Source organism: Oncorhynchus mykiss, chromosome 3 (genome assembly GCF_057628025.1).
Source record: "Oncorhynchus mykiss isolate SJ-2025 chromosome 3, ASM5762802v1, whole genome shotgun sequence".
Classification (NCBI taxonomy): Eukaryota; Metazoa; Chordata; class Actinopteri; order Salmoniformes; family Salmonidae; genus Oncorhynchus; species Oncorhynchus mykiss.
The window spans coordinates 68,739,070-68,753,997 of NC_143024.1; the positions used below are offsets into that span (position 1 = coordinate 68,739,070).

The 14,928-nt window shown below is 42.4% G+C and overlaps 2 protein-coding genes across 8 annotated transcripts in view; one reads left to right on the forward strand and one right to left on the reverse strand.

Moving 5' to 3' along the window:
- The window catches only part of LOC110520270 (protein disulfide-isomerase A5), a 50,183-nt gene extending 44,638 nt beyond the window's left edge, over positions 1-5,545 (reverse strand). The window contains exon 1 of the mRNA XM_036974745.2: positions 5,413-5,545. Within this exon, the coding sequence (XP_036830640.1) occupies positions 5,413-5,478 (66 nt within the window). The 5' untranslated portion in view covers positions 5,479-5,545. The remainder of the gene's footprint in view (positions 1-5,412) is intronic.
- Positions 5,546-6,836: 1,291 nt separating this feature from the next.
- The window catches only part of LOC110520272 (semaphorin-5B), a 186,799-nt gene continuing 178,707 nt past the window's right edge, over positions 6,837-14,928 (forward strand). For 4 of the 7 annotated variants that reach the window (XM_021597457.3, XM_090229998.1, XM_021597455.3 and 1 more), the window contains exon 1: positions 6,872-7,047. The gene's annotated coding sequence lies outside the window, so the exon portion shown is untranslated. Of the gene's footprint in view, positions 7,048-14,928 lie in introns of all 7 variants that reach the window. The other 3 variants (XM_090229999.1, XM_021597456.3, XM_090229997.1) reach the window with 2 other exon arrangements.

The window sequence follows — 14,928 nt, forward strand, 5'->3', positions numbered from 1 at the left end:
GTTATAATTAGTGATTATGATTGATAGTTTTTTTATAAGATAAGTTTAATGCTAGCTAGCAATTTACCTTGGCTTCTACTACATTCGCGTAACAGGCTACTCGTGGAGTGCAATGGTTAGAGCGTTGGACTAGTTAACTGTGCGGTTGCAAGATTGGAACCCCTGAGCTGACAAGGTGAAAATCTGTCCTGCCCCTGAACAAGGCAGTTAAATGGGGTTAACTGACTTGCCTAGTTAAATAAAAGGTATATAAAATATATATAAGAAATCTGCGCCCAAATAGCGATTTCCGATTGTTATGAAACTTGAAATCGGCCCTAATTAAACCGGCCAATCCGATTAATCGGTCGACCTCTATTACGTGCATACCCCAACCAGAAACTATGGATTACAGACAACATCCTCACTGAGCTAAAGGGTAGAGCTGCCACCTTCAAGGAGTGGGACGCTAACACGGAAGCTTATAAGAAATCGCTCTAGGACAGACGAACCATCAAACAGGCAAAGCACCAATACAGGACTAAGATTGAGTCGTACTACACCGGCACTCGTCAGATGTGGCTGAAAACTATTAGACTACAAAGGGAAGCACAGCCGCAAGCTGCCCAGTGACAAGCCTACCAGACGAGCTAAAAATCACTGCTATGCTCAGAGGCAAGTAACACTGAAACATGCATGAGAGCATCAGCTGTCCCAGATGACTGTGATCGCACTCTTCACAGCCTGTGAGTAAGACCTTTAAACAGATCAAAATTCACAAGGACGCAGGGCCAGACGGATTACCAGGACATGTACTCCGAGCATGCGCTGACCAACTGGCAAGTGTCCTCACTGACATTTTCAAACTCTCCCTGTCCAAGTCTAACACCAACATGTGTCAAGCAGACCACCACAGTCCCTGTGCCCAAGAACACTAAGGTAACCTGCCTAAACGACTACCAACACATAGCACTGACGTCTGTAGCCATGAAATACTTTGAAAGGCTGGCTAACATTAACACCATTATCCCGGACACCATAGACATACTCCAATTTGCATACCACTCAAACAGATCCAGAGATGATGCACTCCACACTGCCCTTTCCCACCTGGACAAAAGGAACACCTACGTGAGAATGCTATTCATTGACTATAGCTCAGTGTTCAACACCATAGCACCCGCAAAGCTCATCACTAAGCTAATGATCCTGGGACTAAGCACCTCCCTCTGCAACTGGATCCTGGACATCATGATGGGCCACCTGCAGGTGTTAAGGGTAGGTAACACGTATGCCACGCTGATCAACACTGAAGCCCCTCAGGGGTGAGAGCTCAGTCCTTTCCTGTACTCCCTGGTCACCCATGACTACATGGCCAGGCACAACCAACACCATCATTAAGTTTGCAGACGACACAAAGGTAGTAGGCCTGAACACTGACAGCAACGAGACAGCTTATTAGAGGTCAGAGAACTTGCCAGGTGGTGTCAGAATAACAACCTATCCCTCAACGCAATAAAGACAAAGGAGCTTGTGGATGACAGGAAAAGGAGGACCGAGCACGCCCCCATTCTCATCGACGGGGCTGTAGTGGATCAGGTTGAGAGCATCAAGTTCCTTGGTGTCTACATCACCAACAAACTAGAAATGGTTCAAACACACCAAGACAGTCGTGAAGAGGGCATGACAAGCCTATTCCCCCTCAGGAGACTGAAAAGATATGGCATGGGTCCTCAGACCCTCAAAAGGTTCTACAGCTGCAACAGAGAGCATCCTGACTGGTTGCATCACTGCCTGGTACGGCAACGGCTCAGCCTCCAACCGCAAGGCACTACAGAGGGTAATGCGTACGGCCCAGTACATCACTGGGGCTAAGCTGCCTGCCATCCAGGACCTCTATACCAGGTGGTGTCGGAGGAAGGCCCTAAAAATGGTCAAAGACTCTAGCCATCCCAGTTATAGACTTCTACCACATGGCAAGCGGTACCGGAGCGTCAAGTCTAGGACCAAAAGGCTTCTCAACAGCTTTTACCCCCAAGCCATAAGACTCCTGAACAGCTAATCAAATGTCTAACCGGACTATGTATTGTGTCCCGCCAAACCTCTACCAACCCCTCTTTTACACTGCTGCTACTGTTTATCATCTATGCATAGTCACTTTAACTAATCCTACATGTACATATTACCTCAAATAGCCCAAATAACCGGTGCACCATTGACTGTACCGGTACCACCTGTATATAGCCTCTGCTACTGTTACTTATCTATTGGTTTACCTAATACCCATTTTTTACAAAAACTGCACTGTTGGTTAAGGGCTTGTAAGCAAGCACTTCACTGTAAGCATTGCATTCAGCGCAAGTGACAAAAACTTTGATGTGTTAAATCAAATCATTAGGTATATCCCATTAATTCTGTTTAGTGCAGAACTATAATCTATGGCAAATCCTTTCATTATTGATCACATATGCCATAGCTCAGCATATCCAATAAAGATATGACGTACGCAGCTGTCTGTATTGTAGGCCTACGTGCAGGAGCTCCTCTCAGAAACTGCATCCCAAATAGCACATTATTCCATATGTAGCGCAATAGAAAGGGCAGCACTTGGGAAACCGCCAGAATACATTCAGGAAGTCTATTAGAACACTACCCACCTACCTTTATCTAAAGAAAAGTGTCACGTTACATCAGTGTAAAAAATATCACGCTAACTAAGCAGCCAGCAGAGAGAAACCCAGCCGGTCATCACACACTCGCTCATCGGCGCCCGCTGTACCCGCCATCTGGCGTGACAAATCTGCTTAATAAACAGCATCCTGTTTTAAGTTTTGTTTTAACGTGAGCACTTAATCAGAACAAATCAGGAGTGGGTTTGTCAAACACTTCAATTTGTCTGATTCAAATCAAAATCAAATTTATTTTATACAGCCCTTCGTACATCAGCTGATATCTCAAAGTGCTGTACAGAAACCCAGCCTAAAACCCCAAACAGCAAGCAATGCAGGTGTAGAAGCACAGTGGCTAGGAAAAACTCCCTAGAAAGGCCAAAACCTAGGAAGAACCCTAGAGAGGAACCAGGCTATGTGGGGTGGCCAGTCCTCTTCTGGCTGTGCCAGGTGGAGATAACAGAACATGGCCAAGATGTTCAAATGTTCATAAATGACCAGCATGGTCCAATAATAATAATAATAATAATAATAATAATAATAAGGCAGAACAGTTGAAACTGGAGCAGCAGCACAGTCAGGTGGACTGGGGACAGCAAGGAGTCAAGGAGTCTGATTAATGACTCAAACAGCAGTAGAGAGAATGTGTGTGTGTGTATGTACATTGTGTTATTCCCTCTGTGTGACTGTGTAGGCCTACATGTTTGTGTGTGACCATGCAAGTGTGTTTGTATGTACATGCATACATAAGTACTTAACTATGGGTGTGTGAGATGCTAAGGACACTGCATCTAATAACACCATTTTAGCTGATATTTAGATTGCTACACAACACTGAACAAAAATATGAACGTAACGTGTAAAGTGTTGGTCCCATGAGCTGGAATAAAAGTTCATCTAAATGTTCCATCCGGGCAAAAACCTTACTTCTCAAATTTAGTTTACATCCCTGTTAGTGAGCATTTCTCCTTTACCAAGGTTATCTATCCATCTGACAGGTGTGGCATATCAAGAAACTGATTAAACGGCATGCTCATTACACAGGTGGACCTTGTGCTGGGGACAATAAAAGGCCACTAAAAATGTGCAGCTTTGTCACAACACAATGCCAGAGATGCCTCAAATTAAGGGAGCATGCAATTGGCATGCTGACTGCAGCAATGTCCACCAGCGCTGTTACCAGAGAATTTAATGTTTATTTCTCTACCATAAGCCACCTCCAATGTCATTTTAGAGAATTTGGCAGTAAGACTAACCGGCCTCAACTGCAGACCACATGTAACCACACCAGCCCAGGACTTCCAGATCCGGCTTCTTCACGTGTGGAATCATCTGAGACTAGCCACCTGGACAGCTGATGAAACTGAGGAGTATTTCTGTCTAATAAAGCAATTTTGTGGGGTAAAACAAATTCTGAATGACTGTTCCTGGCTTCCCAGTGGGTGGGCCTACACCCTCCTAGGCTCACCCATGGCTGCACCTCTGCCCAGTCATGAGAAATCCATAGATTAGGGCCTAATGAATTTATTTCAATTGACCAATTTCCTTATATGAACTGTAACTGAGTAAAAATCAATGAATTTGTTGCATTTATATATTGATTACTGCACTGTTGGGTAGAACATGCACAAGAACAGTGAAGTGCTTAACTTGCATGTGACAATTGAACTTGAATTCAAACACACAATTTCCCCTGCTTGCCATTACACAACAGCAGTACCCACCTTTGTTTGACATGGCAGTTACTAAACCACCAAATAGGATACTGAACAAATAAGGTCCATGAGCACAAGTTGTGTGATTGGAATGATGTCAAAATTCAGCCATTATGGAGACAATCAAGGGATGAGTGTTGGTAACAAAGTAAAATAATGTAGGCCTAATGTAACATGTCAAATTTGTAGCAAACAAGGTTACATTTCTAGCAATCATTCCTCAATAAAATGTAGTTTTATTAAGATATACTAATAAAAGTGTAGACATATGTTCAAATGACTGGCCAACATACCCATCCATGAGTCATAATAACCCCACCTCTAGTTCAAACACCTAGCTGTCTGTAACTGATTCCAAAAAGGCATTTTCAGCAAACGTAACCATGCCCACCCCGGAAAAAAAAAATTGCAACTTGTGGGGGGGTGGTCTTTGTCAGTCACACTTCAAAAGAAAAGAAACCGTTCAATTTAGGAGGCTAATTTACGCATTCAGCCAAATCAGTTCTGTTCCCAAAATCTGTGTCCCAAAATAGACAGCGCAAAAAACGACTACTGTGCCTTGAAGCCAGGCAATCACATGAATAACACAACACAGACGGCCAAGGTTTGCAGGACAATTAGGTAGAAAAAGAGGAATAAACTTCAATAGGGATCTGCAACAACGTAAATGAGATTGGGTTCTATTGTAGAATGTGGAATAATTGTCCCCCCCATTTTCAAGGTTCTGTTCCAGCCAGGTTAACTTTACGTCATCATAGGAATTCTATATCCATTCCCGGAAAAGGGACACTAGATGCCTGTTGTGCTGACAATCCATTCAGGAGGATCTACACGTTTTGACCAAACAATATGAAACTATAGTAAGATTATTATTAAGCCTCAGGTTCAGGCTTGGATTTAAAATTGCTATGGCTGTCAACTTTGCCTCCCTGCACAAAGACCAGGAAAAGATACATAGCAGGCTTTTGTAGATTAAATAAAACGAACAACATTTACAGTCAAACATGTCTCTGTTTACATGACACAAAGAATGAGCACAAACAACTTACCAACAAGACGAATATGTACATTTTCAGCTCTCTCATCCCACTCCCGTAGCGGTTCCAAGAAGCCATGATGCCGTTGCCACGTTTGGATACGCACGCGCAATCGGGCTTTTCACTGATTCTTGAGAAGCCCGCAAGGCTTCTTAGGAAATGTAGTTTTGGAGGATAGCCCGTTCGCATTACCAGGAATGGGCCCTGGCCTCGCCACAGACATTTAAGCGCTTCTAGAATTTGAGAGCTCTCAACGATATTTGGTTGACCCCACCCCAGCTTTTAAAGTTAATGTCCTGAAATTCTTCAAATTTTGCTATGGGTTGTAGATACATTTTTAAATCACATTTTCCCCAATTCTAAACATTTAGCAGATTTTAAACTAATTTCATGTGATTCTACAAATTCTGCCATGGGATGGATACTTTTTTGGGCAGTTTTAAAGCTAATTTCCTGCAATTCTACCATGACTTGTGCCGGTCATTTAGCAGATTTAATCTTTATTTAAATAAGCAAGTCAGTTAAGAACAAATTCTTCTTTACGATGACAGCTTACCTCAGGCAAACCCTAACCCAAAAGACACTGGACTAGTTGTGCACGCCCTATGGTAGTCCCAATCACGGCTGTTGTGATGCAGCCTGGAATTGAACCAGGGTCTGTAGTGACACCTCTAGTGCCTTACACCGCTGCACCATCCAGGAGCCCCCAGATGCTTTTATCAAGAGCAATTAGGTTTAAGTGCCTTGCTCAAGGGAACGGCGACAGATTTTCACCTAGTCATCTCGGGGATTTGAATCAGCAACCTTTCGGTTACTGACCCAACACTCTTAACCTCTAGTGCACCTATCCTTACACCATAATCTATTTAAATGCAAAGTTGCTCCAGGTCTATGTTATTTATCTGAAAATAAATGGGAACATAACTCAGGCAACGATCCAAGTCTGGAAAGGCAGCTCGATGTGGGCGCATCATGTAGGCTACTGCTCTCAACCTGTGCTAGTGCCGGGAAATCAGGAATTGCCACTACAGTCAGACCACTGTGACTGAACTAAACCATTCAAACTTCAAAACTGAAATCAACTGCCATCAGAGATAATTTAATGTTTTTATTTTTTTTATGTGTGAAAATTATCTTGAACTTCCGTAGATTCAGATATAAAGTCATTGTAAGCAGGTTGACATGGGTTCCCTTAAAAAACAACAATAGTCAGGCTTTATATTGGTACCAACCTCACATAGAAGATCAGCATCCGGGGAGACCATGAACAATGAGGGGTGTTTTTGTGAGTAAAATAACATTTATTGCACATCACCAGATAATAATTAAACAAATCACGTTAGTGAAGTGTCTTTAATATGAAACACAGGGAGGTCATCACAAACCTTTACTCCATACTCCAAGTATGTATATGCGCTTGTCATTTTTTTTATAGCAAATTCTCTCTTGTGCACCCCTCTCGGTTAGAGTTGCGATGGTCCTTGTAGTAGCTTCCAACTCGCAGAGAGAGCGCAGTAACCAGCTGCAGGTCGTTTTGATCGAGACATTGGAGAGAGGAGGGAGATAGACTTCTGTTGAGCCTGAAGAATCAAGGAGAGCCCTCGTGCTTTGCGTGACATTTAGAACGAGTTAGAAAAAACATCAAAGGTAAGAAAACACTTTCATGTATCTATTGGACTGTTGAATTGCATGGCTCTTTGTCATATTGGAATATTTGCGATGGCACAATAGTAATTCGATTTAAATTGAACTTTTAAAAATAAATAAACAAATAGCCTAACTTTCCAATAAACATTTTATTCTGGAATGATTATCCTTTTCCAAAATGGTGCTAGTTATAGATGAGGAATAAAACACTTTTTTTGTCAAGGTATTGATAGAATAGCTTATATTGAGCACCGTTTCCACATTTTACATCCAAATCATTTATCATGCGATGAATTAGAAGTTTCAGTTAACAAATCCTGTTACTTACACATAACAGTATTTCTGTGTGCCTCCTATCTTGTCAATGTAATCATACATTGAATAGAGGGCACTGTTGGCGTCGTAGTTTGTTCCATAATATCTTATGTTAATTCAGAGCAGTTAGCGGGTCTTTTATACCGCTCGAGCTTTACTTTCTACTCACGTCCAGCCGAGGATCAGAGGCATTTTTGGGCTGCAGGAACCTACCGCCACATTTCCACTGTTGTAAACTTAATTGTGTTGTGCTGTCCGTAATCAGGACCCGTGGGGTAAGGTTAGAAAGATGCAGAGGTCCAGAGAGTAGACTCTCCACATTCGCTTTTCTCTTTCTTTCGTTATCTCTTTTGTCCTATGATTAGAAATGTCTGTTTTTCTCAAATAAATGAAAAAAGTAGTGTCATAAAATAACAATGAAATGACTCATGCAGCTTGGAGAATAGACCTTGCACCGGTTGTCCTTTTTCTTTAGTCTTGCGCAACGGCATGGGTGCCAAGTTGATAGTGGATGTATAATAATATTGCAGATGTATTACTGGCATCCCGCTGATACCTGTTAAATATCAGTTTTACAGCTTGCGGATTTTGCACCCACAAAAAGAGCGAAGGTAGGTCGTTGCGCACAGAGAACATTATATTCCCAACAACCGCGAGTTGCCTTCCCTTATTCCCATATTCCTCCTTGATGTGAAGTTGATTCATTATTAGTTTGTAGAAATTAAAAACTATAAACGAATGCAGTAAATGTCACATTTCTGAATTTAGCATTGATTCTTATGGTAGGTGAAGTCTTTCTCCCCTTTACGCATCTCAGACACTTCTATTCTGCAAGCCATGTTCACCCTGCGGCCACATTGCATAGAATAACATATAATTACTTCAGGTATTACAACACACCCAAAAACAGAGAAAATGTAAATAATGACGACTAGGCTAAAACACAAATTGATTGCTTTTCAAGTTCAAGGCTCCGTTTAAAATTGGTATTGAATCCATTTGAGAATGTTGCATTTTTAGAACGCGATAGAGGGCAGTGTTCTGCAAAGCTGCACAGCTGTAGAACCACAGGCAGGTGAGAGGGAGAGAGAGTGTGGAAGCAAATGTGGCCGAAAGCATGTACACCTGCATTGCTGACATATTTTCGTATACTTTCATATTTTTGAATACTTTATCTAAATATGAAATCGCCTCTTATTTGTTGGGCTTGAATTGCCCTGAAATACTGTCGGGAAAAATGTTGTTTTGTTGGGCTACAGAGTGAGGACAGTGAGGCTATCTGTCTCGAAATCCGAGGTTTATCGTTTATTTTCGGAATCGTTTGTCTATGGAACCTCTGCAGACACATCTGTTCCTGTTAATTAACGAATTGCGGCTACGCTGTTGAATGTTGTTCACTAAGCTATCTGCATGTCAAATGTATTAGTTCAGCCCGTGAGCCGTTGGTTCGTTTATCTTTAGTCCGTTTGTTTATACTCAGAAGTCTGTCATAAAAATAGGTTAATTGTAATTAGATACAATTTTTTCAGTAGGCCCATAGCAACCAATTGGTTAATTCAGTGCGTACCACTATGCATCAAAGCTCTTGATAGACTGTGGAGATGTGCGTAAATTTGGTTTGTTTTTCCACAATTTGCGTAAAAAACATTTTACGCATCGCGTTTACGCACAATACTTTAAATGCGCTTGGTAGTAAACTATTTTCAAAGTTGCTGCTTATTGCTGTCACTTCCTTATTACTTTTCGTGTTTATATTCAACTCTTGGATACTCACTTCCCTATAATATTTCCATTATAGCCTATATCAAGCACCATGAAAGTTGAGAATTTGTTTCTAATTTACACAATCCTCCCTTTATCTGGCATTAATTGGCTTTTGTATAGACAGTGTATCAGTAACAATGCAAAGGGATTTTCCAGCCATTCACAATAGCATTGGGAAACAATCACGGTATCAGTGAACTAACGTGAAGCATACTGCACTGCTGACAGCTTCTCTCACAGTCACACAGCGTTGCACATAATAACACATTGCTTATTTCTGATTTGATTCTATCTAATTCTTATTCAAACCTGGATGTATACACTGTTTTCCATCAGACACCTGTAATGAGACCAGGGTAATGTTTTCAGTCTCCAGTTTGCCCCGAGCAAACAAATATGCTCATCTGGTGTGCATCCCAGACTGCACCCTATTTTCTTTATAGTGTACTACTTTGGACCAGAGCCCTTGTTCAGCAGTTCACTGACGTCTTTACAGCACCATGCCTTGAACAAATGCCCTGCCCATTCTATTACAATTCACACAAACCCCTACTCAGATGGACGTTAATTCAAGTACTGTCTTAGTCCGTCCTTTCAAATGTAAAACAGGTTTTCATCTTTAATGAACTTATGAGGGCCCTTGACAGTTCTTGGTTGGTGGGTTAACTGAGCAAAGGGTCTCTCTGAGACAAACACACACCAAGCCTTGTGGACAGACGACTATAGTGGGGGTCTATGTAACCATGGTGTCCACATATCTATTATATGGGGGTATGGCAATGTCAAAAGCCATCTGATATCAGCATAAATTATTTCTATTCATTAATATGTCGGATGGGTGGAATGAGTCCTTGGCGCTCATCAAAGTTTTAATAGTGCATATTTAAGCCATATGAATTATTTCTGATGTCGGCAGTCGGCGCATCAATTGAGAGGGGACAACTGAGATAAAAGTTTAATGCAGACAGACCGAGGAACTTGATCTGACCGACCTGCCGGCTGCAGTTAGATGTCAGTACCTGGATGGAAAAATGGGAGACCATGAATACGTCCGAAATGGCACCCTATTTCCTGTTAGTGCACTACTTTTGACCATAGCCCTATTTCAGACGCAGCCCATGCTCAATATAGTCCTGACTGCTGGATGCTAGAGGAGAGCGTGCGTGTCAGAGCCAAAGGAGATAACGAAGACTCTGAAGATACAGTGGATCTGGTGTTGTGTACTATAGGGGAGAGATAAGGCGCATGCAGAGGTTTAGCTCCATTTCAATTGCACACAATCACTTTAGTTTATGTGCAGCTGCCAGCTAATGTTGATGTGAGAATATGATTTTAGAAAATACACCTTTTTTGGGCCCAGAAATAAATGATATGTTGATTGAACTACGTTTTTCATAAGGTCTACATAATAATGAAATGCTATACCAGTGTTATTTCTCTCAAAGCATATTGAATAGCCAACCCTTGGTATTCAAGGGGACTCCTGCCACAATAGAGACAGATTCATCGTTAGAATGCCCCTGAGTTATTCTGTCAGGAATGCCCCTTGACAATAATAAACATATAAGCTATACAGCACCTCACCTATTGATCTGTCGCTTGGCACAGAGAAGTTGTTTACATAATCCACGCTTTTACAATGGTGGAATTGTGAGTGAAGTATGCCACTACTTTCAAAGCAACTTGCCAATGCCATACTTTGACTTGGTAAAGATGCCAACAGAACTGCTGTAAGGCTGTCTGGCTCTGTCGTACCTCCTTCTCCTTCCAGTCTGGGGAGTTTGGTTTTTCCTGTTGAGCTTTGTTCAGTGCTGTGGGCCGTTGGAGGGAGAGGGAGAGTGATCTATCCTTTAAAAGTGGGGTTCAGTTTTATTCATTTGGTAATTTGGTTAGTGGTGAGCAGAAAAAACCCAACTACGTAGCTACCCACGTGCCTTTTCAGAGAAAACCTCTCTCTGATGTGTTTGGTGGTATTGGTGCTAGATCTAAAGGTGTGTGTGTGTCAGTGCGTGTGTGTGTGTGTGTGTGCTACCCACCTAGTTTTGTGGCTTTGCAGACCCCTGTTCTTTACTATCAAATGTTTAATATTCTGAACACAAATGTCAAACACAGTCAAGTCCTTCCATCGCCATCCACTGTGTAAATACATTGGAATAATAGCTTGAGACACAATGACTTGTGAAGGCCCTTCTTTGCCATTCCATCTATCTGGAGATCCTTCAGTTGTTTGTTTGTCCACTGGTGCTGATGATAGGTTTCCTCCCTGATGGGACTGTCATGGGGCTTGTTTGGTGTAAGGAGGACAGGTTAGACTGTCACCAACTCCCTAAACTCTTGGCTCTGCCTCAAATCCATCTCTGTGTGACCAAAGAGCTCTATTTTCATGTCATCCAACAATTGTAAACACCGGCAGTTTGCTAAATGGTATTGGCACTTGGTTTGGAACCGGTGCTTTGGTCAGGATGACATGTAAATAGAGCTCTTTGGCCATGCACACCAGTGGTGGGTTTGGCGTCGAAATGAGAATGCAGGAGCAGAAAAGAACCCCATATCTACTGTAAAATACTATGGTGAACCTTTGATGCTATGGGGCTATTTTGCTTCCGCTGGCCTGGGGCATTTGTTAAGGTCAACAGCATCATGAACTTTACCCAGTACCGACATTTTTGCCCAAAACGTGGTTGTCTCTGCCAGGAGGCTGAAGCTTGGCCACAAGTGTATATTCCAGCAAGACAATAACCCCAACCACACATCAAAATCCACAAAGAAATGGTTAATTGAACACAAAATCAACATTTTGCAATGGCCATCTTAGTCTCCGGACTTAAAACCTGTGGTTTGAATTGCAGTCCATAAGTACAGAGGGAGGATATCAAGGATGTGGAAGGATTCTGTATGGAGGAATGATGTAGGGGCTCAGACACACCAATAGCTTTTGCTGGCTGAGAGTACTTAGCACCTTTGAACAGTGTGCCGGCCATAATTTGAGAACTGAGTGAGCATCGATGTAGAATTGCATGAAAATGTCGTGATTCAGGTGTACTGAGGGTGGTACCTAAAATACACTAGATCCACATTCGGTGTGATGTGTGCAAGCCTTAAGATCCTACCCAATGTGGGGAAGGCTCTACATTGTAGAAAAAGGTTAATTTCCGTTATTCTCACAAGGTGAGGTATTGAAAGGTATTCAAAACAGGTGTGTCACTTATATTGACCACTGTGTTGTTGAGAGGAAAAATATATATTACCTGTTAAACAAAATATATTTCTCTGAGCAATTGTATTAGTATAAAATATAATTTCCATTTTTTTCCATACAATATAGCTCAGTATGTTAATAATTTCTTTTATACAGTCATTATTGCTCATCTTTATCAAGGGTGTTAATAACTTCGGACCCCACTGTATTTCACCTGCTGCTGGTTGACAGTAAAAATACTGGTGCCTTTGTGGACAGCTGGTCAGGGCCCTAGATTTCTCATGTGAGGGGGAAAGATAACATAATGGAAAGTGCCTATTTAGCAGAGTGATAACTGGGACCTGTTGCTTGTTTGATTCATTATTTCACTTGCCATTAAGCAGGAAAAATGAAGGCTAGTTCTGGGATAGTTTGACTATTTTTTATTGTCTCGTTGCCAGCAAAATACAGGGACTTTTCTTAGGCCTTAATGCAATAAGGAAGTGAGGGTAGAGTGTTGAACGGATGAAAAGTAATTTTTAAAGCTTTATCACCAGACAATCTAGACTAGTGAGAAAAGGGAGAGCCTACGTGGGGCTTCTCTCTGGGCGGAGAGGTTGCTCACACAGAGAGAATACATGGATAGAATGTGAATGAATTATTATATGAAGTGTCTCTGGACTCTGACTGGACCCATTCAATCTCTCAGGACCCATGGTGGTCATTGTGTTTGAATGCTGTGTATTTGGCATGGTCTTCAGTGTCTGTCAGTGTGCGTCCTAAATGGCACTCTATTCGCTGTAGTGCACTTTGGCCAGAACCCTATGGATAGGGTGCCATTTGAGACAGATCCTCCGTGTGTAACCTGGTCTCTGCGGTTCACTGCTCTAGCCAGTTTCACCAGCCTGTGAAATCCGATATGGCCGCTCTGCCTCCGGGCCGCGTACTGTGTGCAACCCTTAATTAATGCTTGATGCGAGCGAACAGGCTCAATTTGTCTGCTGAGTCTTATCGATGTTGTCCTTGTTGTTATTGTTTTCCTCATCCTCCCCTCCTTGTTGTCGTAAACAGACAGATTGGAGAAGAAAGAGAAGACAATGGCCATTTAAAGTCCGGGAGTTAAAAAAAATATCTCTTTAAGTGCTGAAATTCAGTTGATTGACAGTCTGGTCAACAGTTTATGAAGGGATTGTTCTGCCCTGAAATGACCTTGTTATAATCATTGTTACTTGCACACATGTATGTTTGTTATGGTCCTGAAGGGGCACTATAGTGTATGTATCTCATCCTAACCTCAAATGACCACATAAATTATGTATTGTTGATATGCTTTTGTTGTTGGACAAGAGACTATGAATGTGCTCAGCTTTTGTTTTTACATTTCTGACCATTGTCGCACCCCCTTGCTGTCAAAAGAAGTCTAGCTGTAGTTGTACATGAAGCAACGTGAAGGCATGTGCCTGTTCAGCCCTACAAGGCCTCAATGAGGAGGAGAAAGAAAGGGGGAGAGGCAGAAAACGCTCCCACAGTTGATTTGGCCATTGTGGGGGGAGGAACACTATTCCCATTGATGCCGTGGATGCGTGATAGTGAAATGGTGAACCCCCCCCAAAGCTTTAGGAAAGGGGTCTCTTTGAGAGGAACAGGCGACCCGGAGGACTGTGTTAGGAGATGGGTGTTAGAGGCTTTGTGGTGATGGTGGGAACATTATCCCTGCTCCAGTGATTTAATACCCCTGTGTTCAAGGAGGAGCACTCTGACTGTGTGTGTTGTGTGAGTGAGTGAGTGTGTGTGTGTGTGTGTGTGTGTGTGTGTGTGTGTGTGTGTGTGTGTGTGTGTGTGTGTGTGTGTGTGTGTGTGTGTGTGTGTGTGTAGGCCTCTGAGGCTGTCTCCCCTCACCATACCCTCTATGAGTCTTTGGTCTTGTGGCCTTTTGCCCAGGGTCAATGTCCCGTAGGAACAGGTATTTTGTGAAAGTGGAAATGCACTGTCACACAATACAAAACCTTTCCCTTCCTTTTTAGACTTACCTGAGGGGAGAGAAGTCTCTATTCTTGCCTAAGGCTTTGCTCCGAGAGGAAATAGCTGTAGGCGTACTGTAGGGCATGGTTCATATAGGAAGACGCCTCTAGCATACATCAACGCAGTCTAGCTAGCAGACCCCAGGACTATCACGTCTGGCTTTTCACTTTTTATATTTTTGTAGCACTGTTGAATATTAACATTTTCTATCATTTTTTATTTTAATTTACAGTCACCTGTGTTTTGGCCTCTTCCTCTTCCCAGTCCAATAACACAGAGGGGTTGTAAAGTGAACCAAACAAATTTGCCCATGAACTGTATTTGATTAGCTGTCTCGAGTGGGACATACTGTATAATGGTCTCATTAGTGTTAGAGACTGACAGTCCTGTGGTCCTCAGCATGACTAGAGAACAGCCAGTGGCTTTAACAGTGTGTGTGTGTGTTTTAGTGTGCTTGTGCATGTGTGTTTGTGTGTGTGGCATGGCTAGAGAGCTGCCAGAGCCATTGGTGACATCCTCTCCCCCTGGTCAGTAACTCTTCAACACAATCAGATAATCAACAGTAAGGGTGTCTCCTACATGGCTCCCTATTCCCTATATAG